Consider the following 27,215-nt stretch of genomic DNA (forward strand, 5'->3'; position numbering starts at 1 on the left):
CAGGAAGATATCCTACCATCAAGGGTGCCCTCCTCCCTTGCCTCTCCTCTGCTCAGGTTGCTGGTCTAATCATAATCATGGCACACCTGCACTGCCTCTGTGCTCTGCAGTCCCCTGGCCTGTTATATGACCTCTCTGAGCCTTTCCATCCCCTCTACAACTGTATCTGTAGGACTCCTAGGCCTTTCCACATGGCCCGTGGCTAAACATTCTTTTATGTGTTATCTTTTCCAAAGTGTGAATTCTTTGAGAGAAGGTTCTGTCTGGCCTTTTCTATTAGTATACGCACAGCTCAGCACAGTACTGGTCACATAGTAAGTGCTTAATGAATGCTTTTTGACTTTGTCATTTACTCAACAATTTCTAAGAAATAATCTTAATTAAAATGGTTGTACAATGATAAAATTAACATTCTAATAGGAAGAGAAAGGAATAGGTGTTCCTTAAGACTATTAATGTCTTTAAAGTGTTCTGAGGCAGTTAAATAAGACAAACAGGAGACCTAAGGGTGGACTGGTTCTGTTCAGAGAGTTTTAAGAGGAGATAGAAAAAAAAAAGAATGAAAGGCATACATTACATTGATATACAAATGAAGAATCAGGAGGGTAGAACTTGCTGTATCTTATAAATGAGATACATGAGATGAAAAGTATATAAACATGAAGGAAGAGGTGGGGGAAGTAGGCATCAGATGAACCTCACTCTTACCTCAACTGACCACTCCCCCTACTCAGAAAGCTCCAATTGCTTCCTATTAATCCTAAAATCAAATATAAAATCCTATTCAGCATCTAAAGCTCTTCATAACCTAGCCCCTTCCTAACCTCCTAGAGGTCTTCCACTTCACTCTTGTGTATTCTGCTCCAGCTACACTGGTCTTTTGGCAGTTTCACAAATACAACATTTTATCTCCAAACTCTATACCTTTGCACTGGCTCTCCCCCATTCCTGGAATGCTTTGTCGTTTAACCTCTGATTCCTGGTTTCTCTGGCTTCTTTCAAGACTCACCTCAAATCCTACCTTAAGGAGGCCTCTCCCCACATTTTACCCCCACTAATGTTGTTCCCCTTTCAGATTAACTTCTTATACTCCACATACGTCTTGGATATACCTAGATATTTATATGTTCTATCCCCTATTAGAATGTATTGTCCTCGAAAGCAGAGATTGTTGGGTTTTTTTGTATCCCTAAAAACACAATGACTGGCACAAAATAAATGCTTGTTGACTGATTGCAAGGACCATCCTTCCTCTGGGGAATGTAAATGAATTTAAATTGCTTGGCAGAAAATATATACATGAAACACTGAAGAAACAAATAATTTTGAAAGCCATAAGAGCTTTGATCAATGCAAAGATTCATCATGTTTTCCCAGGACCAAAGATAAAGAGTGCTACCTACCTATGACATAGACTAAATATGCAAATGTACTAAATATGCAAAATAAACATTTTTGGACATGGCAAACATGGCAATTTTTTATGACTGAATTTTTGTTACAAGGGTTTTTTCTTTTCTTCCTCCCCCCCCCATGGAGAGGAAGGAAGGAGAGAAAAATATCTGTTAATAAAATTTTTTTAAAGTACATATTTACATTTATACAGAGTTATATTCATAATTGGAGGCTTTCCTCCCCATGGCAGGATCTTTATTTAGTAGGCCAAGGGAAAATGCAATAAGCAACTACATTAGAGGGCTTTTGATCCTCACTGAGATAACAATTAAAGGTCACATACACTCAGCCAATTTTAAGGCAGAACACCCAGAAAGACTTATCTGCGTATTAAGGGCTACTCTCCTATACCTACATAGTTTTAATATCTTCTCTCATGATTTTGCTCTCATCCCTAAAACCAACTAAGGCTATCTCTCCCTATTTACCCAATTATAACTTCATAGATAAATTTCTAACTAGGCCCCAATAGCCGATACAACCTGAGACTGAGATCTCAGGTCCTCTATATCACCATTGTTCACCAATCTCAAGTAAAATGGGAAACTCTCCAACCCCACATCCTTATCCCTCTCAAGCAAATTCTGGGCTCAAGAATCCAAGAATGAAAATCTGGAAGCTAAGTTAACAGATAATACCTTGCTCCTCACCAATTGCTATCCTGTAACACCCAAAAAGGAGGGAGTGCTTTATCAAAGATGGGAAATTTACCAGTACAAAAGTGGAAAAATGGGAAACCATCTAGAAAGCTGCAACATTAACACCCCAATCTGGATGCAGATTTGGAAGATCACAACACCCTGTCCCCATCTTCAGCTGGCTGTAAAGAATACCTTCAAATGAGTCTCATGCATTAGTTTTCTCCATTTCCTTTACCTAGTACAGACACTGAGTTACCACATAATCCTTCATCTGGAGAAGATTTTGCAGCAAAATATAGAACCTGAAATGAGTGGGGTCATCAATCAAGATTCCTCATTTTAGAACTCCTTGAATTTGCAGAGAAAGCCCTCTTTCAAACCACTGTAGTGAACAGTTCAACGCGCAGAGAGCTAACCAAGGAATAAGTCCTACATAAGTAATGAGTCATCTTATCAATTAAAATGCAATCAATTTCATTTTTGTGATGCTAGTTAGTGCTGTCCAAGTCGAGGAGAGCCTTCTTATTTTTTTTTCCCTCCTCAAGGCAAGTATTCATGATGTAGATTTATATGGCTTTATGGCTTCTGCAGAGTCCAAAAGTCTTTGGTCTCTTTCATTTCTCACTTCTAAACTACGCTATCCAACAGATTTTTTTTTGCTGTCCTTGCCTATCCCTATTTTATGTTCAATTCACCAAGTATATTTCTAAAAATAAACCAATTTTATTTAGAATATCTCATCAAATTCTTTATGTAACTTCACTAGCTCTTCATCCTCTACAAACAGAGGTTGGTGCATAAGCTGTAATTATTTTCATGGTGGTCTTTTTTTGTACTTATGGGCACTAAAATACAAGATGAATAAATGTTTCATGAAATATTTCCTGTGGTCTTTGGTCAAACAATAAAATCAACTTCACCATCTCCTTTCATTTGCCACTGTAAGGAAAATCTGTGAGCTAGCCATCCATTTAATTTCAATATATTTATAACAAAGAAGATAAAGACAGGTACAATTTAGTTCCTCTAGTAGGAGTTAAGTCTACTTGCTGGTCCCTGGACAAAGATATTACAGTTAAAAGGACAGCAAAGTTGATATTTCTGACAGTCTGAAAGTGGTATGGTTTTTAGCAGCCTTTTCTACCACTCTGCTGTCACTACTACAGAAGTGGACGGAAGATGTGCAGCATGAAAGATGATTTTGTTTGCCATGACAAAAGAATTCCTAACAAGTGGGCAGTCTACTAGTAATGAAGATCTTTCAACCTATACAGGCTGGTCCTCACAAAACAGACATTCTATTGCTTTGGATTGTGCTTCAAGCATTTCCAGTATGGCAGAACCAGGCAAAATGGGAACTCTGCTAGCAAAACCTTAAAATACCTGACAGGTTACATCTCCACGGTACAAGGAGGTATGGCATTCCAAGGGACTTTGCAGAGGAAAATGATATAAATACTGAAAAACATTTGCATTTGAACAAATTTTAGTCTGGTATATGAAAGTCAGATAAGAGAGCCCAGCCATTTAAAAGCAGTTAAATTCTACTGTATATATAATGTTAGAAGAAGTGATAGGTTAATGATCTGTCTTTAAAATAACTGACCAGAGGATTGCTTTAAATAGCAGCTCTCTTAGTACACTTAGTTGTTTGCAGAAAGATGTCCCCACGAGGATAAAGAAACCAATCTGTTTAGGGTGGAATTAATCTCTATCTTTTACCTCTGACTTTAAGTTCTAGTCTACAGCTTTCCAGTTTTAGAAACTATTTAAGAAGGCACAGGAAAACTCTGAGTAACTGATTTACACTAATCAAATTCACAAAAGCTTGATTTACAAACCAAAATATATATTTATTTACATACAGGGGAAGATATATTTCAAGTATTTGACTAATTACCTACACAGAACTCCTACTTCTTAGTGGTTAGGCCCACTCATGGAACCAAACTATATATCATAAAGGGGTTTAGTGAGTACACAATCAGAGCAAAACCAGACAGAGGCTTAAACTATAACTGCCTGATCAATTCCCCTGTCCAGTCTATGGGTATTTCTGCCTAAAAAACAATTTGTCCCCAACTACGTATCCCTTACTGCAGTCTTTGTAATCTTTTTGTTTTTGTTTTGTTTTGTTGCCTCACCAATCTAATGAAACTGATCTCTCCTAGATTATCAACAATCTCATAATTAATAAATATAATGGTGTTTTCTCAGTCTTCATTTTATTAGATTTTTCTGTAACTTTTAACAGTACTGATCTCTAAAATCTTGTAAAAACCAATGCTAAAGATTGTCTTAATGTGTAACTGGGAAAAAAAATACTATCTTAAAAAACAGTTTTGACCTCCTCTTTCCCCCCCCCTACCCCCCTTATCTTGTGTGCTCTCCTTCTTTGGCTTTTTTGACACTCTTGTCATGGTGCTAATCCTACTTGTCTGACCATTCCTTTGCCGGACTTAACTCAAGAATTCAATTGTACAAGTATTTATTGAGTGCCAAACACTGTGTGAAGCCCTCAGGATACAAAAACAAAACAGTCCCTACCCTTATGGGGCATATATTCTACTGGGGCAAACAACATGCAGTACACAGGTTAAGAAAACACAAAATATATACACAAAGTAGATAGAAATCAATGTTAAAAGGGAGAATACTAACAAGTGGCAAGATCACGAAAGGCATCCTGAAGGAAGTGCCACTATAGCAACTCCCTGAAGAGAAGTAGGGATTCCAAAAGGCAGAGATGAAGAGGAAAATCATTTCAAGAATGGGGGAAAACTTGTACAAAGACAAAGAGGAGAAAGATTGAACATTTGTATAGGAACAAATAGGCTTGCTTGATTAGACTGTAGAATGCATGATGGTGAGTAATCTGAAATCAGTCTGGAAATATAGGTCTTTGTCAGATTGTGAAGGATTTCAAGTTTCAAAACAAGGAACTCTGAATATTATTCTTAGGGACAAAAAGAAGCCACTGAAGCTTCTTGAAAAAGGTAGTGATGTGATCAGACCTGTGCTTCCCTTCCTATTGGGCTTTGATGAATGTAGCACCAAGTCAAATATTCTACTATAATAGCACAGAAATCAAAAGACACAGTCCTTCTGTCCTTAAGGAGCTTACAATTTAGCGTATGAGTTGAGGCAAAAAACACAAATCACAACACACAGACAAAACATGAACTGGAACAAAATTTAAGGTATGTAACCACAGAACTAAGTATTCAGGGAACTGCTGAGAATAACTGTAACCATGTTAATTAATAGTAGCCCTCAGACAGCAAGCTTCTTGAGAGTAGGGGACTGACTATCTTTTGCCTTTTCTTTTGTCCCACAGGGCTTAGCACAGTGCCTGGCACATAGTAGATATTTAATAAATGCTTGCTGACTTACTTGTTGATTTAGTTAAGGATGACAAAGTAAGAGATGACTCAATCAGAGATTTGAGGGAAGGCATAAAATTATACACAGGAAACATGGCACTCAATAGCTTAAAGCACAATTCTAAGACACCATGAGGCAGAGCTGAGACAGAGAACATTCTACTCAGATGCCATCATCAGTGAAGCTGTTCCAATTTACTGCTACTCTGCCCAGATTCATTCCCTATGATTAGTAAACTCACACCACCTCTTTTGCTCCCAGTCTGTGGAAAGCTGAATTGCTGGCTGCCTAAGAGTAAAAAACTCTGATTTCTCATTCTCTCATCACCACCCACCTTAGTTATGGGCCTCTCATCTACAGGGAAAGTTAAGCCATCCCCTACTATTTCAAGAATTTGTGCTACAGTGTTTTGGAGATGAGTTACTCCAAAGCCTACAAATGACTAGGGGAAAAAAATGACACTTCTGCATATATGACACCAGTCCACAGTTTTCTGTAAGTCCTCTTTAATGTTTGACTTAACACTATTCCAGGCTTAAGTAACATTTTAAAAAGGCATTTTTAATGGCATGAGTTTTGAAGTCTCACAGAGAACTTCAATGATACAAGTTTCTCATGAAATCTCTTCTGTAGTAACATTTTATATTTTAAACAACATCCTGGCACAGAGAGTGAGTCAATGAGTATCTAATACTGACATAAAGATAGTAAAAATATCACTAGACAGTAGCCCTACTTCTACAGGATAATCTCAACAAGTGTCCACTAAATGAATAGCTGTCCTCTGACTGACGTAGTTTAGCCTGATACATGGATACCTTAGGGACCACTGAGGTATCAGTAGGTTCTCTGTCCCTCCGCCAGACTACAGTACAGCACTCTTCACTCTTCAGTCAATAGGTTTGCTCTTCTTCCATGGAAGATTGTCTGATTCTTGCTACCTTCATCAAAGTTTCTAAATTCCACTACTGCAATATGTTCTAGAAATGACTCCACTTCTGCTACTGACTCTAGTGTTTATCATTCTCTTTTTCCTATACCATTTCTTGTCACTTGCTCTTAGTTTTGGGGATAGTGCTTATGTTTCAAAGGCCTATTATCGGTAGGTAACCTCATTAGAAAACCGACCAACAATAAGAACATCCATCTTAGATACAGATTTTCAGGTCCTCTCATATATAATCACGACTTCTGGCTGGCTCGCTACTGCTTTATATCCAGAAACAGATATAACTGGTCATTTGGCCGTGACATTTAGTATGCCATACCAGGAATAACTTAGTTTGAATGCTTGGCTAAGTAGATGGAACCTTTCTGCTTCCAGAAGCACTTTAATTTCTTTCTTTCTACATTCAGGATTTTGCACACTCTCAGCAAAGGACCTATCTTCATACTTTACTAAGAAAATAGAGGCCTTTCATCTTGAGCCTCCTCTTTTTTTCTGCTCTACCATTCAAAACTCCTGGACACTATTTCTCATTATCTTCTTGAAGTTCTGCATAATTCTAGTTCACCTACCTGGCATACTGTTTTAAAAAAGAGATAGAGGCAGACCAAAATGGTGAAGAGGTCAGGTGATGTGACAAGGAGGATAACTGGATGACTTTAGACTATAGTATAGTGCCTGGCAATTAAATGCTTAATAAATATTTGCTGACATTATTTTCTGCTGTGATTCCAGGCGTACCCTGTGCTACTCTCCAGCAAAAGGAGAACAAACTTCTTCCTACAAACACACTTACTACATTCCACTTGTGGCTACAGAGAAGAGAGGTGCCCACAAGTCTGTCCAATGCCTTATATTTTTTTTAAGGGTGAAGACAAGGATGCAATAAGCTCCTTTTATCTGATCCTTGCTTCTTTCAACTTACACACTCCCATAAGATACCACTGATAAACTTTCTAGGGAAGGTAAGTGTGGTTAGGATTATTACATGACATTAGTAAACACAGTACAGGTTAGAAAGCTTTAATTCCCGATATGAACATTTATTTTAACTTCTCTAATCCTTTAACCTATCACCACGATTTAGTGGGACTTCAAAAGGATACTGAATAGGACAGCTGAATGCAATAAGGATAATGGGTAAGACCCAATCTCCTGTTCCTCAAAGTGGTCATACTCTATTACCTACCCCCCTTTCTGTGAGTTCCGAACATTTGTCAAGTGCTTACTGTCCAGTTTTATAGGGAATTATAAATGAAATAAACAATACAGTCTCTCACCAAGGAAAAAAATTAACATGGTAAGTTTCTGAGACAGGATGCTAAGACGCTCTTTTTCTATTTCAGGTTATAATTTATCATCAAGTCATCTCTCTACCCATAATCTTTCAGAGGCAACATGGAGCCTAAGGACTTAAGTTCAAACTCTTCTACCTGGCACAGAAGACACTCTACAAACTGGTGCCAACGCGCATTATTTCAGATCACTGTCCTCTGCTCCAAGCAGACTGCATTGTTTCCTTAAGATACTCTGGGCTTTCCTGCCTCAAGACTGTTTAAGAACACTGTTCCCTCTGTTGAGAAGGTAATCTTTCCTCTTTGCTGACTGAATTCCTGACTATCTAATCAACTTCCATCTATCTCCCTCCTCCATGAAGTCTCCCATCATTGACTCATTAGTAAAGACATTTTCCCAGTGGACCTAAATATCACTTTGTTTTACACCTCTCTAATGTGCTGTTCATGTATTTCTACATATCAGACATATCTGTTTATGTCTCCCATCACTTTACGAGGCTCTAAGTATTATGAGAGAAGAGATAATCTCAAATACATTTTGTGTTTCCCTTGGGGTACAGCACAGTGCTCTGTAAACAGTATGCAGTTAAAAAAAAAATGCTTGCTTACCTGAAGTGAACATAAATGCTTATTTATTAAATAATTACCTACTGCCTAAAGTTGCAAGTGTGGCCTATCAGCAAGTCTTTGTTCTGTTTCAGTTCTTTCCAGCATTTTCTTGTGCTCCAAACCTATAGTTTTCCCTAATTTTGTCAGCCTCAGGTCTTATTACCTGAACACACTTGCAGCTGGATAATCTTAAAATGGTAAAGATACTCTTCATCAATTTCCATGTATTTAGAATTATAAAACAGAGTTAGAATTAGTCAATTTATTTCTAGGCCTACTTTGTATTTTTAAAGAAGCAGATTCACTTAAAAAGTTTTAGAACCTTGAAAATACTTTAAGTGTTTAAACAGGTATCATCAATAACTCTGTTCTTTCATACTTTCATGGTTATCTGAAGTGTTTTCTTCATAAGCTATCAATGATATTTATTTTAATTAGATTGTAAGATCTTTGAGGGTAGGGACTGTCTTTTGCTTCTTTTAGTATTTCCAGTGCTTAGAACAGTGCCTGGCACAAAGGAGGATATTAATAAATGTTTATTGATTTTTTATTTCAAAATCTTAAGGAATCTCTCAATTTCTAATCTACCTACTAATAACAAACAGAAAAGGAATTTCTAAGATAACAATAAGATAACTTAAGGAAGTTAACTATGTTATCTGATATTCTGAAAAAAAAAAGAGTAAAATTTCCAATTAATTACTTACTATTAAGTCTCCATTGGCTACATGTTTCACTATTCCTATTAGCTATTCCTCTCCTTCTACATAATGCCCTTCAAGATCTAACATCATCCTCAAAATATTATCTCATCTGATCATCACAACAACTCTGCAAGGTAGATGATGTTACCAATCCCATTTTATATTTGAGGAAACTGAGACAATCAGAGGTTAAGTGACTTGCCCAGGGTCACACTGCTAGCAAGTGTCTAAGGCCAGATTTAAACTCAGGTCTTTCTGACTCCAAGTCCAATATTCTATCCCACTGCACCACCTAGGAAAAAAACAAACTTTTCCCTAAGACATCCTTCAAATAAGTTAAAAAGAATTACTTTTTCTTCAGAAGGTTACACTTACTATGCGGAGGTCTTCAATGCGTTTTTCAAGACGTATTGGCAGACCTTCTGGGAGGGCAGGCACCACCTTGGGTAAAACAACCTGAGAGGTGTGAGCTGGCTGGGGAGTGTTTCCATTCTCTCCCCCTGATTCAGACACGGGACTACCATTGGAAGTAGCATCCAGTAGCCGATCAAAGTCTAAATCACCAAGCATCTCTAGGGCATTTTCAGCCTCCTGAAGTAGTTCATGCTCATTGGTGCTACCAAAAATGGAAAGGACTGGATCAGCGCTATTAAGATTTAAGTCCGAGACTTCATTTCCCATTGCTGTAGCTGCAGATGAAGGGGATTTACTGAGAGTGGTAGTCAACATAGTCACTGGAGCTTTAGAGTTAGACTCTTTCTTTTTTAATGCTTCTTTCTCTTTCTGAAATTTCCTTATCATGGCATCTAGAGAAAGGGGATCTTTGTAGAGCTTCTTCTTCTTTTTTTCAGACTTATGTGAATTTAATGCCATAACTCTGTGGAAAAAGAAAAGTTACATATGATTTTTAGAAACTAAAATAGCTTATAATGAATATGTAGATACTCACTGAAATTTAAAAATAGCTGGTAGCAAAGCAAAATTTGTGTGTATCTTAAGAATCTGTTTACATCAAATTATACTTTCCTATTATCTCCTTCTTCTTCTTCAATAAGAAACAGGCACCAATAGTAAGTTAAGTGTCTGACTATGAAGTCCAGAGAACAGAAGGAAAAGATTAACAGGAGCAAACTGAACTAAGAACAACTCAAGTTGATGAAAATCAACTAAAATTATGAAGCACTCTTCATATCACTAGAAAGCATCCTCTTTAGAATGTGAATACGTGTAAGGTAGTATAACTATAAATTAGCAAAACAAATTCAAGATCACTTTACTGAAAAAAAAAAGATAGAAAATGGACATATGATAATATTCAAATACATATCCTGTTGAGCTTGTACTTCAATAAGGGTAGAAAGAAATAGAACCTAAATTTTATGACTCTTAATTTGTTGTACCTTGAACCATTATTTGTGTTCCAAGAGCTCTAAATCACTACTCCCAATTTCTGATTCTTGTTCACCTTTCATTTCTACTTAAGAAAAAAAGTATAATAGGAAAGAATAAAAATCAAGGCTGACAGACAAATGTGGACAATTTTCAAAGGCAAAATTTTCTTATACTAACTACAGAATGGGATTATAGGGCATATAAAGAAAAGTGATAAGCATTTTAAAATATGAAATACTATATGAGAAAAGAAATTATAATGTTATATACCCAAATTTTGGAAACATTAATCAATCAAACAAGCATTTATTGAGTACTTACTATATACATCAGGCACTGTGCTAAGCCTTGGGGATAAAAAGAAAGGTAAAAAAAAAGTTCCTCCCTCAGAAAGCTTACATACTAATGGAGGAGACAATCTATAAATGGATACATACAAGATAAACACAGAGTAGGAAGACAATAACTTTAGAGAGGAAAGTTCAAGTGGCTAGGGGCAGAGCACAAGGGGGTTGGAAAGACTTCCTGCAGAGGGCAGTATTTAAGTTGAATTTTGAAGGAACTCAGGAAGGTCAAGAGGCAGAGGTGAGGAGGGAGAGTATTCAAGGTATCAGGAAAAGTCAAAGTAAAGGTATGGAGATGAAAGACAGGAGTATCATACTTAAGGAAGAGTAAGTAGGCCATAGAGTTTTGGGGGAGGAAGGGGAGAAACAGTGTCAAGTGGGAGAAGATTGCAAAGGTAAGAAGGGGTCAGGTTGTAAAGAGCCTTAGAGGACTTTAGAAGATCCTGGAAGTAATACAGAATCAAGATTTCACAAAAGGAGTATATGGATAGCCCTAAGATTTAGGAAAATCACTTGGGCAGCCACATAGAAGATAAACTGGAGGAGGGAGGGACCTGAGGCCAGAAACCAACCAGCAGGCTATTTCAACAGTCCAAGTGTGAGGCAGTGTTTGTAAGAATGTGGGAGCTGTGGGAGTAGAAAAAGAGGATGCAGATGAGAGATTTTGTGATGGTAGAAAAGACAGTATTTGTTGATTTGTGGGATTAGTGTGAGGAATGAGTCAAGGATAATGCCAAAGTTGTGAACCTGGGCACTGGGAAAGATGGTAGGGCCCTTGACAGTAGCAAGGAAGACCAGAAGAAGGGAAGAGTTTTGGAAGGAAAGATGAGGCGTGAGACAAACGGAGATGCTTACAGGACATCCGGCTCAAAATTTTTCAGCAGGTAATTAGAGATACAAGATTGGAGCTCAACAGAGAGACCAGGACTCTGACTCAGACTAAGATCTGGATATCACCTGATAGACATGATAACCAATCCTGTGGAGCTGATGAAATCACCAAATAAGATACAGGGAAAAGAGAAGAGGGTCCAGGACAGAGCCTTGGAAGCTATCCACAATGAGGGAACATGACCTGAATGAAGATCTAGGGTCACAAAAACCCAGAGAAAAGAAATTCTCTAGAATTGTCTTGAGTTATTTCCAACACGATTAGTCATTTAAGCCAGCGGTTAATAATTCCACGCATCTTTGACCTCTACACAGAGGTCCCTGCACAGAAAAAGTAGGTACGTTTTTCTTATTCCTGTCTGGAAAAAAAATTAATTTATCACTAGCATAAAAGAATAGTATTAATTTGTCTTTTCTAGGTTAATATCAAATTGCTTTCTCTTGGTCCTTCCATTAATTGTGTCTTTCTTTTCTTTGTTAATTTTTTTTTTTTTGGCTAGGCAATGGTGTTAAGTGACTTGCCCAGGGTCCCACAGCTAGTAAGTTATGTGTCGGAGGCCAGATTTGAACTCAGGTCCTCCTGAACCCAGGGCTGGTGCTCTATCCACTACACCACCTGGCTGCCCCAATTGTGAGTGTGTTTCAAGGCTTACTGTCTTGAGAACTCTTTTCTTCTGCCTCTATACAATTTCATTTGGTAAGATCATCAAGTTCTGTGGGTTCAACTGGCATTTCTTGATAGATAATCCTTAGACCTTTTTATCCAGCCCTAATCTCTCTTCTGACCTCCAGGCTCATATCACCAAATGCCCATAAGATAGCTCAAACGCAACATCTTCTAAGGCAGAACTCATTATCTTTATTCCCTAGTTCTAAGTTCCCTGTTACTGTCAAGGACACCAACATCTTCCTAATTAACCTGGTAAATGTGTGTCACCATCAACTCCCTAATAGAACTCACTGGATATATTCCACATGTTCCCAAGTCTTGTCATTTTTATTTTTATTTTATTTTTATTAATTTATTTTGATTTATCAACAATCACTTCCATATGCTTTTGAGTTGAACATTTTTCTCCCCCTTTTCCTCCCCCCCACCCTCCCCAAGACGGCACACAATCTGATATCGGCTTTACATTTACATACCCATTAAACATATTTTCACATTAGTGAAATTGTAAGTAAAAATTAAAACCAATAGGAGGCACCATCAGAAAGAGGAAACAAAACTCAACAGAAGGTAAAAATAAGTGATAGCAATTCGACTTCCACAGTTCTTTCTTTGGATGTGGACAGCATTTTCCATCCCAAGGCCTCTGGAGATGTCTTAGATCCTCGTAATGCTGAGAAGGGTTCAGTTTAACAATCTTAGTCATTGCATAACGTGGCTGTTATTGTGTACAAAGTCCTCTTGGATCTGCTCACTTCACTCAGCAAGTCTTGTCATTTTTACCTTAACAACATCTTTCTTATATGTCACTTTCTCTCCACTCACACAACTGTCATCCTTGCCTGGACTGTTGTAATAGCTCACTGCTAGTCTCTTTATCTTAAGTTTCTCCCCATCCCAACTCATCCTTTCTTTCAGCTGCCAAAGTAATCTTCCTAGAAGCAAAAGTCTGATCATGTCATACCTCTACTCATTAAAGTTCAAGGATTCCCTATTATCTCCAGGATCAAATATAAAATCCTCCGTTTGGCTCACAAACCTGGCCCCTCCCTACTTTTCCAGTCTTCTAACACTTTAATCTCCTTCACATAGTATCATAGGTTCCGAAAGTAGGTGATACTGCCTCCTGTGGAGGAGGGGGTTACTGAAACAATCTGGGGGGGAGGTAGTATTTTGAAATGACATGAATTTTTTAAAAAATTGTTAAAGGATTAAAGAAAGTAGATTTCCAGGGGGGCAATGAGTTTTTTTTTTAAAGGAGGTAGTAGGCCAAATAATTTTGAGAACCTCTAATCCAATGACATAATTTGCTGTTCCTTGAACTCCATCTCCCAACTCTGCACCTTTCACTGGCTGCCCCTCAAGCCTAGCATGTTCTTCCTCCTGTCTGCCTTCTGCTTTCCCTGAAGACTCAGCATAAATCCCACCTTCTACAAGGAATATTTCACAGTTCCTCCCACCTCCTTCTTCAGCATCTAACCTGACATAACTCTGAGACATATTCCCATTTTTTCTGTATATATCTTGTATGCACAGAGTTGTTGGCATACTGCCTCCCACATTAAAATGTTAACTCCCTAAGGGCAGTGATAGATTTTTTCCCTTTTACTCAAACCCTAGTGCTTAGCATAGTGCCTGGCTACTCAATTAATAAATGTTTGTTAACCTTCCAACTGATCTGTGTTCATATATAAGAATATATACAAATAGAATAATAGAATTTTACATTCTAATTAAAGAGAAAGCAGTATAGAAAAGGGTACTGATATATATGCCAAGCATTGAACCGTTTTCTGTATTTACTCAATAGTATGATACTAAAAAGTAGGCCAAGTGGAGAAGAACTGAGGAAACACTTCCCTCCTTTCAACAGAAGCGTGAGGGACTACTGGAAACAATGGCAGACCCGTCACTGTGTTGGTTGGTTTTACTTAATTTTTTCTTGGGAGGTTAGGGGAATGATAAAGGAAGGCTCACTGAGGTAGAAATTGGTTGAGGTTGGTGAGAGGAAGTTATAACCAGAAATCACTAGGATGTAATACTTTCTACTTAATTAAAATATAAATAAACAAACAAAAAATTCCCTTTTAAGGATTTCTGCCACTATTTAAAGAGTTTTGGGCTATTAAGAAGGATATGTGGAGTAAAGTCATGATGCAGTGTAAAGGAAGGAATATAACAAACACTCCCCAAAACAACTCCTCCAAGGGGCAGCTCGGTGGCACAGTAGATAGAGCACGAGCCCTGGAGTCAGGAGGACCTGAGTTCAAATCCGGCCTAAGACACTTGACACTTATTAGCTATGTAACCCCAGGCAAGTCACTTAACCCCGCAGCCTAGCAAAAACAAAAAGCAAAAACAACTCCTCCAATCAGATCTAGACAATGTACCAGACTGAATCCTGACCAGCAAACCTAAGAAAAAGCCAAAGTTGGTCATTTTTCTAGCCCAGGTCAATATGAGGAGAAAAGAGAAGTCTGAACTCTAGGGATAGGGTCTGGCCCGGAAAGTGCCACATGAAACATTCCAGGGGCCAGGGATTAAAAGAAGACCTAGACTGTGCATGATAGTCAGATGGAGTCCCAGATCCACACCTGACCTCATGCAGGTACAGAAAGAGGTGCCAAATGACAACTGTGCTACCCCACCACCCAGTTTTAGGTCACAGATCCAAAATGGACTGAGGAGGAGGCCTCTATTGAGGAGTGGCATTCCGGAATAACGAGTAGACACAGGGTCCTAACCCATACACTGAGCAAGAAACAAGCTCAGAAAGCAAGTAGCAGCTATGTGGTTCAGACTCTAGGGGCTGGGTAGAGTCTCAGTTCTAGCTTCTAGCCAAATATGAAGCTTGCAGAAGAAAAACCAGGGCTGGAATCCCAAAACAAAGGGAAGCCTACAAAGCCATGGCATGATGAAAGAACAGAACTTTTTTCCAACTGGCTGATGGTGGCAGAGTCCATCAGCATCTACTGTTGGCTCAGACCCAAAACCAGGTCAGGAACTTGCAGAGTTCAGATCAGTGGAGTTGTGATCAGGCTATGCCCTAGAACAGACTACTCTGGGAGCATTGAAAGCTTGCAGGTCCCCAGCCTGAGCTATTCCTAAGAGCCTAGAATAATATTATACTCAATATCCAAAGAAAGCAGGAGCAGGACCAGACCATACCTTTCCTCCAGTACCACTACTGTGCAGAGCTTGGCCCTAACATAAAGTTCAAAGTCAGAAAGCAGGCTTTAAGAATGAGTAAGCAAAAAAAGAATCTTAAAAAAAAAAAAGAATCTCATTACAAAAAGTTATTATGGTGACAGAGACTTTCAAGACACAAATCCAGAAAAAAAAAAATAACTCCAAAACATCAACAAGCAAAGCCTCAAAGTAAAACACAACTTGGGGACAAGCTTAAATAAAATTCCTTGAATAAAAGAAATGAGAATTTTTTTTAAAAAGTTTTTTAAAATTTTATAAGTGAAATGAGAGCACTAGAGGGAAAAAAATGGAAAAGAAACAAAAGTTATGGATAAAAGAAGTGGAAAGGGAATTCACAGTTTGGCAGAAGTTATACAAAATTTTGCTGGAGCAATAAACTCCCTAAGAATAAGAATGGACCAAACAGAAATGCCACAACATAACAAGAAATATTAAAACCAATTCAAAAGACTAAAAAAGGTATGGTATTCCAAAACAAAAACAAGTGACCTGGAAAACAGAATGTAAAAAAGAGAATTTAAAAATCACTGGACTACCTGAAAGACATGATGAAATAAAGAGCCTAGGTATGATATTTCGAGAAATCTTTAAAGAAAATTGCCCAATCTCTTAGAACCAAGGGTAAAGTAGAAATACAAGGAATCTACCAGTTGCCTCCTTAAAGAAATCCCCAAATTAAAACTCTCAACAACATCACAGTCAAAATCCAGAGTTTTCAGGTTCAAAGAAAAAAATACAGTCAGAAAGAAAGTATTCAAAAGTACTAAGGAGGCACATACAGGAATATACACAATTTGGCAGCCACTACCATTAAGTAGTAAAGGGCTTGAAACATAATATTATACAAGGAAAAAGATATAAGCTTATAGCCAAGAATAACTCAGCCAGCAAAACAGCATAATACTAAAAGGGGAAAAAAATATATTTTTAATGAAAGAGTGGACTTCCAAGCACTCCTGGTGAAAAGATCAGAGCTTTGTAGAAACTTTCAAGTTAAAATACAAGAGTCAAGAGTAACATAATAAAGCAAATATGATAAAGGACTAAACAAGCATAAATTGTTTACTTTCATGATACATGTGGTCTCTCTGAACCCTACTGTCAATAGGGATCATAGAGAAAGTCTAATTAGACAGAAGGCCTAGAGTGGTTATTAACAGGAAAACAGATAGGGAATTAAAGAGGTATATACTAGCAGCAAAAGGAAGGATGGGAAAAATTGTCTCACATAACTGGTGTGTGCAAGAAGTCTACACAAACAAGGAGGAAGGAATGGGGTGAATGACTGATACCTGAACATCCCTCTCATCTGGACTGGGAAAGAAAGGAAGAACACACACACACACACACATACGTACAGAAATACACTTCACTCAACAGGAAGATAGAAAAGTTGGGAATCTGAGGTAATGTCTACAAATTGGGGACTGGATGAATAAGTCACGATATGCAATATTTTGATGGAATACTATTATTCTGTAAGAAATGATGAAAGAGACAGTTTCAGAGAAACCTGGGAAAGACTTATAAGAACTGATGTAGACTGAAGTGAACAGAATCAAGAGAACAACTAATACAATGATAACAATATGAAAAAGACAAACAATTTTAAAAGATTTAGGAACCCTTATCAGTGGACCAAAAATGATTCCAGAGGACTAATGATGAAGTACGCTACTCACTTCTTGTTTCTGTCAATCTCAAAATTAAACCCCCCTCCCAAAAAAAACCAAAACAACTAATGTCATGTGCTAATATATTAGAATCTAGTTCTCTTGACTCTAAATATAATGCCCTATCAACTATATCACAACATTTTATTCTTTTAAAAATATTACATTAAATTAGGAGCAGTTCAAGATAACAGTTAATTCTATATTTGTTTTAAAAATTAAAATAAGTCAATGACTACTACAAAGTAGTCTATGACTGTTTCCATTATTCTGTTTCTCAAAACCTACCCCAGTTGTTTGGGAACTTTTTTCCTAGGCTTCTTCTCTTTCTCCCCTTCTTCTTTCCGCTTTCGCTTTTTTATTCCAACATCATCTTCTTTTACTTTGGAAACCTGTAAAGTGAACAGAGAATACATCTTAAAGCATTTTCCTTGACTGAGAAGTACTCAAGACAGTTTAGTATAGTCTGTAATGTGTGAGGAATAGAGGCAGAATGGTAATCAAACACTACCTCTGAGACTTGAACTATGACCCTAGGCAAGTCACTACACCTCTGTGTGCTACATGCAACTTCCTAGGATTTCTCTACTAGGTCAGAAATAGAAATGTATTTGGTGAAAGGAGTTCCTATAATTAAAAATCACAGACCAGTTGGAACATAATAAATATTCAGCCTTGTTTCCAATAAAAGATGTTATGAAAACTAATAGAGCTACCTGCTATCACTACAACACCAAGAAATCCTAACCTTATAAATTCTGATGAAAATAGAGGCTCATAACAGGCATGTTGGGAGAAAAGTTTTAAAAAAAGAAAACAATATGAACTTAGTTCACAGAAGTCTATTTTGGAGTCAGGAGGTTTGAATCCTGCCTCTGACATTATCTATGTGACTTTGAAAGAGTCATTTAGTCTCTGACCCTCAGTTTCCTCATCCTAAAATGAGGATAATAATAGTATATAGTTAGGGTTTGTTGTGAAGATCAAATAAGACAATGTATGTAAAGTGTTTTACAAAATTTGAGGGATTAATGATAATAAAAGCTAGTATTTATGACACTTCTTATGTGCCAGGCACTGTACTAAGCACTTTTTACAAATACTATATTATTTGATCCTTACAACAGCCCTGGGAGATAGGTGCTATATATTATCTCCATTTAATAGTAGAGGACACTGAGACAGACAGAAATTAAGTGGTTTGTCCAGGATCACACAGCTTATAAATATCTGAGATGGAATCTAAACTTAGGTCTTTCTGACTCCAGGCACAGAACTCTATCCATTGCACCACCTCACTGCCTAAACATTATCTATAAAAGAAAGTTCCTTCACAAATCACACATTTTTAAAGTGATAAAGACATATCTATGATCAGCATTTCACTTTCTTAAACATACTATTTATATAACACATCATCTACAAGTAAATTTACAATATTTTAATCTATTAATTGTACGATTCCCCCATCAGTGCTTTAACTCTATAAATTCTCTTACTTTAGGTGACCTGTGCTTTTGATTCTCTGAAAAATCTTCATCTTCAGTGTCTGATGCTTGGCGGAACTGTAGTGTACCCGTATTGATATAAAAGCCTCCATATTTTGTGGTCAGAGAAGCAGGCACCAATTCATCATACTACACAGAAAAATAAGGATTTATTCAGAGCATAATGGTTTAGTCTTTATTAAAATATTTAAAAAACTAATTCAACATGTTATCACTCTTTGTTCCTCAAATGCTAACTATAAGTATTACAAGTGAAAATAATGCTGATAATTGTTTCACAGTCTAATCTTTTTTACTGTCTCCTGAGTGAGAGAACAAATTCACTGCCTTTGGGACAAGATCAGAAAATTTATACAACTAAAAGGAAAATATAGAAATTCCCAAAATATATAATATGAATTAAGCTCTAATGATTCCCTAATTAATAAAGTCATCAGGAATACTGATATTGTTTCTAACAATACATCAGTCAGATTGGAGATTCAAACCTAAAAGCTGAAACAAATGACCAAATACTATACAAAGAAGACATTTTCTGGGTTCACTGATCATAGAATAATATATACAGAGCTGGAAGGGACTCAGAGGCCATCTAATACAACGATTTTATTTTACAAATGAGAAAACTGAAGCCCCAAAGGTGAATGACTTTTAAGTTTTAGAGGTGAAATTTGAACCCAGGTCCTATAATTCCAAAGCCAATGTTCTTGACACTGTAGCGCACTACCCCATCTCTTATTATGCATTATATCATCAATATAAGACATTAATAATGCCAAACTTCTCCCTTTTCTTAAGCAATTTGAAGATCATATGTTTTAGACTATAAGAAATTTAAAACAAATTTTGGGGGAAAAAAAGGAAAAGAAACATGTGCATGTAAAGACCATAAGAGATAATTACAAGAGTAACGAGGCCTTACAGGTCCAGAAACCAAATACAGAGCATTGGTATGACTCAAAATACTTTACTGTTTGTTTCTCAGGTTATCTAGTACTGAATTAAATTATCAGATTAAAAAATGACAGAAAAGAGGTCAATCTTGACCGCAGAAAGGTAATGAGGCTGGTAGTTAAAGAAAGACAACTATTAAGAACAGAAAAACACTTTTGGAGATTCACAACAATCTACTACTAAAGGTCCTTTCAGGTACTCTAGTCTTTGACTTAAAAATGCTCAGAGACTGAACTATAGAAGCTAGAAGAAGCAAAGTTCAGATTTTCTCTCAAACTAAGGAGTTGAATTACTTGGATTCTGCAAGTCAAGTATCTCTCCAATGCAAAGGAGTAAGAGAAGTATATTTTCTTATCTCTTCTGGGCCAACCTTGAACATTAAAATTACAAATTCTATATTGTTGCTGTTCTTTCCATTTACAAACAAGCCTGTAATCAGTAAGTATATTGGTTTCCCAGTCCTTTTTTCATTTTGCATTAAGTTTTCTCATGATTCTCCACATTTTCTCATTATTGTTGTTATTTATAATGCAATAATAGTCCACTAAATTCATGTATCATAATTTGTTTACCCATTTTTCAAATGATGAAGATACTGTTTCCAAGTCTTTATTACATTTAAAAGTGCTGCTACAAATATTTTACTGTATTTAGGACCTATTCTTTTTGTCACTGACCTCTGAACTAACTGTGGTATATAAAGGAATGGAATATTATGATGTCATAAGAAACAATGGACCAGAGAAATTCAGAAAAACTTTGGAAGGCTTAGATAGATAGAAACATAGACAGACAGACAGACAGACAGACAGATAGATAGATAGATAGATAGATAGATAGATAGATAGATAGAAGATGGGGAAAACAGAAACAAGAGCATACACAAGGAATGAAATTATTTAAAAGAAAATACTACTACAGGAAAAATTAAACAAGTAATAATATGGTCAATGGAAAAAACAGAGAAATTGTTTCCAACTGAGTGGAAAACCTGAATAAACCAATGTCTATCAGCAAAGAAGCAGTTACTCAACCTGTATCTTATTATGTGCTAAGTATTAGACATATAAAGATTAAAACAACATCCCTGCCCTAAAGTTCACATTCTAATGGGTAAGACAACATGCAAATAAGTATGTACATACGATATACATTATAAATATAAGGTAATCTCAGAAAGAAGAGGAAGGGAAAGACCTGCTGAAAGTGGGATTTGAACTGAGTCTTAAAGACAGCCAGGGAAATAAAGAATCAAATATAAGGCAGTAGAGCATTCTAGGCATGGGGAACAGCCTCTGAAAATATAGAGTTGGAAGATTAAGTGTCTTATGTGAATAACAGCAAGAAGGTTATTGGTCTTTTTTTCTTTCTTTTTTTAGGCAACTGGGGTTAAGTGACTCGCCCAAGGTCACACAGCTAGTAAATATCAAGTGTTTGGTCTGAGGCAGGATTTGAACTCAGGTCCTCCTGACTTCAGGGCCGGTGCTCTATCTACTGCACCACCCAGCTGCCCCTCAATGTTCAGTCTTAAGCTGTGCCTTTCTCCTATAAACCTGCCAAGGCCAACACTGGGGAAACACAGGCCAAAAGAGATGCAAATGAAGCATGGAGATTCTTGTGGTGACTCAGCACAACAGCAGGCAAAACACAGGAAAAGAGGGATGAGAAACAATATTCCAGCTCAAGTTCTGGATCAGTCAGCTTAAGCCTAGCTAAATAATCTAACATTTGTACAATCAAAAAAAACTAGAGAAATAGAACACTACTTTACACAGAGGGTTAGATTTGGACAGTTTAAGTGGGAAAGCATCAGAGTAAGGACTGATAGGCATTCTTGAAAAAGTAATTCAGCCGACAAAAAAGACAATAACAGTTAAGCTCAACAGAAGTAAGTAATGGATTCTGATGAAGGTGAGATGAATACTGAAGTCTAATTTTTAAAGACTGAAATAAACTTCTTGAAAATATGAAAAGCTAACACACAGAAGCGAAGATATGATTAAATGATAATTTTGCTTTTCATCTACATTTTGAAAAAGAAGAACAAATAGGACCTGCCTATATTAAAAAAAAAAGTTTTAAAAAATTTAAAAGCAGGCCAGTATCACTGGATTGTAATAATACACAGGAGAAAAAATCTAAGAAGACTGGTAAGATCGGGTTTTGAAGGGCTTTCCAAATTTCATGTTATCCTAGAGATTAACAAGGAAGCCACTGGACATACTGAGTAGGAAAATGACCTGGCAAGACCAATGTTTCAAGAAAATCAGCTTGAAAGCTGAGTGGATGATGGAATGGAGTGGGGAAAAACTTAAGGCAAGAATATCAATCAGAAGATTCCTGCAACCATTCATGAGGAAAGTGGTTAAGAACCTATACCAATGTGGCAGCTGTGCAAGTAGAAAGAAGGAGACATATACTATGAAGATAGAAAAGATATGATTTTCCAAAAGATTAAATATGTGGGAGTAATGTGAGTGAAGAATCAAGGATGACTGGGTGGATGAAAGTGCCCGGACAGTACCTGTCCCTAAGAGGGCTTATTAACATATGTGTTGTTGCTGTTTGTCTTTCATTCTTGAAGAGGACCAGTGACATCGGAAGGGTGACGTCCTGACTTGCAAGTGAAATGGCCTTAAGGGAGGCAGAACTGTGAAGAAAAATATGTTAAAAAATACAACTTTTTAGGTTAATAATTCTTCTTTTAAGTGAAATTCTGGCAAAAGAAGTCTTCTCCATCACAATGAGCTTCATATATTTGCTCGCTGAAAATAGTCACTTAATTCTCCAGGAGTCATTTCAGGATTTTCCACCATAAAAAGATGCACTGTGGAAAAGTATAGTGTTCAGGTACTACTGTATACGTCTTTGATAGGGCCACTCTTTCAGAATTAAAAACAGCATGAACAGTTTCCTAGGTAAAAGTTAAGTCTTGAAATTGGAAATTAAAGATTGAGTCTTCCAATCATGGGATGAATGATTTTTTTATTACAGAGAAATCTGTCTCTAGAACCAAGATCCAGTATCATCAGCAGGATAATAATGCAAAATGTTTAAAAGTAGTATGTTTTCCCACATTTCATCAGTGAAAACCTCTAAAACTTATGGAAACAATAAAATATCTGGAAAAAAAAAGAATTACTCACAGCCTCTGAGTTATCAATGAATGGATCTGTCTCATCATAGCCAAAACCTATATCAATTAGATCTTGTGGCCGATCTTTCCGGTGTTTAGATTTCACACCCTGCAAAAATCAAATTAAGTGAAATCAGTTCAAGTTCAACATTTATTACCTTAAATTTTAAAAAATCTCAATAAGCTTGCATATATATTATATTTTTCAGATAATGGTTTTACAAAGTCTTCCAATCCTGGCTTACTGGTGTGGGGTAGAAATTACTTTATACATTTTAAAATCTGTTATTTTCTATTTAAACATTCTCAGAAAAATAATATCCTGCAAATCCAGGATTAAAGCGGAAGTTTGGTTGAATAAAAACAAATTTGTATGTAAGGATGAAATCAGAATTTGGGGAAAGGTATTTAAGGCATCAGTCTTGTACCTAAGTAAAAACTAGGCCAGACAGGAGGACCTGAGTTCAAATCTGACCTCAGACAGATAACACTTACTAGCTGTGTGACCCTGGGCAAGTCACTTAACCCCATTGCCTATCCCCTCCCCCCAAAAAAGGTAATGATATATCAACAAAAACTTGACATATAAAAAAAAACCAGCCCAGAGAAACCTCATGCCTTCGGGCTTAATGAAGGAAAGGAAGCTTCAAGTAGAGTCCTCAGGTGAAGAAAAGTGGTAGTAGAAACTGCAGTAAAAGATCATCACAAACAAAAATTTTAAAAATCACTGCTGACAAGGTTTAGGGCAAAGCCCCACTCACATTATTCAAAGCTAAAAAAGAAGAGGACTATTCCATCAAGTTGTGCCTCTCCTTTATTCTAGCAATCCACTCAAGTTGAAAACACAAAAAAATTTCAATTATATTGTTAATAGAAATATCATAAAATCTTACCATTCAATTCAGCTAAAGATTAAGGGCTGCACTAACCTACAAGTTATGTGCTGGGAAACACAAAGACATAAACTAAAACAGACTCTGGTGGGTGGGCTACCACATCTACACAGTTAGGTAAATACAGAGTTGACACAATTGGTGCTATTCCTCTTCATTTCTACCTCTTAATTTCCCTGACTTCATTCAAGATTTTAGCCATCACCTCACCATGTTATCCACACTCTGAACATCGTGTTCTTCCCTATTCCACTCCAAGCCTAGACTCCACCGGTTCCCTGACTCAAATATATAAGTTTTTGCTTTATTATCTTATCTAGAACCAGGCCTTCTCCCCACTTCCAAGCTATCTTCACACACAGGTCCATGTATAACACACAGCTCCACTTTTCTCCTCCCCATTAGAATATAAATTTCTCACAAAAGGTCAAGAATATTAAGGGAATTAAATTTTAAAAAGTGGAAACAAGGGCGTCTTAGCAATACCAGATCTCAAACTATACTTCAATGAAGTAATTGGCAAAATTACATGATAAAATTGACATGACTGAAAAGACAACAAAAAAACAGAAAAGCTAGTCAGTGAAACAGATTAGGTGCACAACATACAGAAGCAAAGTTAACACCTAGTATTTGATAAACCCAAAGAAACCAGCTATTGGGGCAAGAACTCAATATTCAACAAAAACTGTGGGGAAACTGGAAAGCATTCTGGCAGAAACTACATATAGACCAACATTTCACATCATATACTAACCTAAGCAATGGGTATATGTACAGACATAAATAGTGATTTCAAAAATCAGAGGAACAAGAAAGAAATTATTTATCAAATCTATGGATAGGAAGAGTTCATGAATAAGAAATAGAGAGGATCATAGAAGGTAATAGGGACAATTTTGTTTATATAAAATTTAAAAGGTTTTGCATTAATAAAACCAATGCAACTAAAATTAGAAGAGAAGCAGGTAAATGGAGTAAAAATCTTTTCAGCAAGTTTCTTTGATGAAGGTCTCACTTCTAACATACATAGGGATCTAATTCAAATTTATAAAAATAAGAGCCATTTCCTAATTGATAAATGGTTAAATAATATGAATAGGTAATTCTCAGAAAAAGAAATCCATGTTATCAATATCCATATAAAATTATTCAAATCATTAACAATTAGAGAATGCAAATTAAAACAACTCTGAGACTTCACTTACACCCATAAGCTTGGTGAAGTTAACTTTCCAGAATTAAATCAATGCTAAATTAGAATGAAAACATTTGGGGTACCTTTTAAACAAATTTAACTTTAAATAAGCTATTAATATAAAAAAAGGACAATGATAAAATAAAAGGCATTAATCCAATCCCCATTTCCTAAGAAATTTAGCCAACATGAAGTAACAGCCACAATAAGGAGATCAAAAAGTCTAGAAATCACCATATCTAATACATAACCTGATCCTCTGCCAGGTGAGGAGAAATGGCAGCCAGAGGCAACACCAGTTTATATTATAAACTTGTCTATAAAATCTTACAGTGGTATATAATAAAAGATTATAAGAAGTATCAAGTTGCCAAGGTAGAAACAACTGCTAATTTTACCTCCACATCTCATAAATAGCAAAAAGGGATAGAAAGAAAACATTTCTTTTTGAAAAGCTTTTCTTCTACTTTTCTTATTTGATTTTTAAAATCCTTTTTCAGCTCTTCCAAGAGGACTTTTTGGGTCTGAGACCAAATCATATTTCTCTTTAAGGCTTCACATGTAGGCATTTTGACACTGTTATCCTCTTTTGAATTTGTGTTTTGATCTTCTCTGTTGCCATGGTAGCTTTCTATAATTAGAGCTTTGGTTTTGTTTTGTTTTTCTGCTCATTTCCCAGCCTATTTCATGACTTTTTAAATTCTGTTCCTGGGGTACAGGAGGTACTGTCCCAAGCTTCTTGTGCCCAGGACCAGCAGCCTACTCATAGGTTTACTGCATTGGTGTGCCTCCAAGGCTAGCAGCTCACCTGTTGTGCTACAGGCTCCAGGGCTGGCAGCTCAACTGCTGTGCTGGGGCCTGAGGCCTTACAGCTGGCTAGTTGTGCTGCCAGCCTGCTGAGCTAGGACCACAGGGCCTCAGCTGCTGATTTGTGCTAGGGGTAGGGGCGTCCAGCTGGCTTGCCTGGACACCCCCTGTGCTGGGCTATTTTCTTTTACCCAAGTGAGACAGACCTTTCCTGCAGTCCTTCTAAGTTATCTTGGGCTGGAAAATTGTTTCACCCTGTTCTTTTGTGGGTTCCGTCACTCCAGAATTTATTTTGAGGCTTGATTTAGAGTTTTGAAGGAAACTGGGGAGAGCTCAGGCAACTTCCTGCCTTTTCTCCATCATCTTGGCTCTGCCCAGAAGAAAAGAAATTTATATAAAGCTTGTTTAAAAAAGCCATTTGGAGGTAAAGTCTGAAACGCCTCCAAGGTGAGAGAGTTCTGGAAAAGGGGCTTGTATGCCTAAAGATACCTCTCCTTTCTCTTGTTCCAGGTCCAAGTATTTTTCTTTCCCTAAAAAGGGAGGTGGAATCAAAATGGTGGAGTGAGAGGATACATTTTCCACCTGAGCTCATTCAGTATACCTCCTCCAAAACAATCTAGAAAATGGTCCAGACCAATTCTGATTGAGAAAGACAAAAGAAAGTCACAGTGAGTCATTTTTCCAGCCCAGAAACGCTTAGGAAGACAGAGAGGTCAGTTAACACTGGGGGCAGGGGCTGGGCAAGAGCAGGGCATGGAAGGCAGCAACAGTGGGAAGCATTCCTGACCAAGGGACAGAAGGGGGCCAAGAAAGGCAGAAAGACCCCAGGAGACTTCTAAATCAGCACCAGGTATAGGAAGACATGTTGTCTGGCAGCTGTGTTGCCCATTACCAATTCTGGGTCACAGATGCAGGGGCAGGGAGGAACAACTGTAAGGGAACAGAGCTATATGTAGCATTGAACAGCTGGCTCTGTTCCCTTATGATCGCTCCTCCCTGTCCCTGTAGCCTTGCTGTGGGCAAGGAACAAGTTTCTGCAATGTAGTTGTGTGGCTATGAGCCTAGGAGCAAAGCAGCAGGGATTCAGTTTTAGGTTCTGGACTTCAGTCCAGAACATAAGCCTGCGGTGGAACAACCATGCAGGCATTCCATACCAAGGGGTAGCCAGTTCAGTCATTCTAAACCTGCAGAACCTCGCAGCAGGGTAACAGTGACTGAGTCCAGCAGCAGTTTATTGAAAGCAACCCACACATAAGTCTAACAACCCAAACTTAAGTAAGGAACTTGCTGACCTCAGACCAGGAGGACAGTGAACAGCTCTCCCTGATTCACACAATTTTGAGAGCATTAAAAACTTGAAGGCCCCCAAAATAAGCTGTGAAAGCAGCAGATGGCTATAAAAGGGCAGAGCAGGCTAGACGTTCCCTCCAAAGTGCATAGAGCCCAGCATTAACATAAAGCTCAAAGTCAAGAAGCAGGCTGGAAGAACGAGCAAACAAATA

General features: G+C 37.3%; 1 protein-coding gene across 3 annotated transcripts in view; it reads right to left on the reverse strand.

The window, feature by feature from the left end:
• UBN2 (ubinuclein 2) overlaps window positions 1-27,215 on the reverse strand; it is a 126,338-nt gene that overhangs the window by 59,109 nt on the left and 40,014 nt on the right. For all 3 annotated transcript variants that reach the window (XM_020998067.2, XM_020998066.2, XM_020998068.2), the window contains exons 3-6: window positions 22,826-22,924; window positions 18,717-18,854; window positions 17,506-17,609; window positions 9,413-9,914 (exon numbers count right to left, since the gene is read on the reverse strand). In XM_020998067.2, the coding sequence (XP_020853726.1) occupies window positions 9,413-9,914; window positions 17,506-17,609; window positions 18,717-18,854; window positions 22,826-22,924 (843 nt within the window). The remainder of the gene's footprint in view (window positions 1-9,412; window positions 9,915-17,505; window positions 17,610-18,716; window positions 18,855-22,825; window positions 22,925-27,215) is intronic.

The sequence above is a fragment of the Phascolarctos cinereus genome, unplaced genomic scaffold (assembly GCF_003287225.1).
Source record: "Phascolarctos cinereus isolate Bilbo 61053 unplaced genomic scaffold, phaCin_HiC Scaffold_1;HRSCAF=81, whole genome shotgun sequence".
Lineage (NCBI taxonomy): Eukaryota > Metazoa > Chordata > Mammalia > Diprotodontia > Phascolarctidae > Phascolarctos > Phascolarctos cinereus.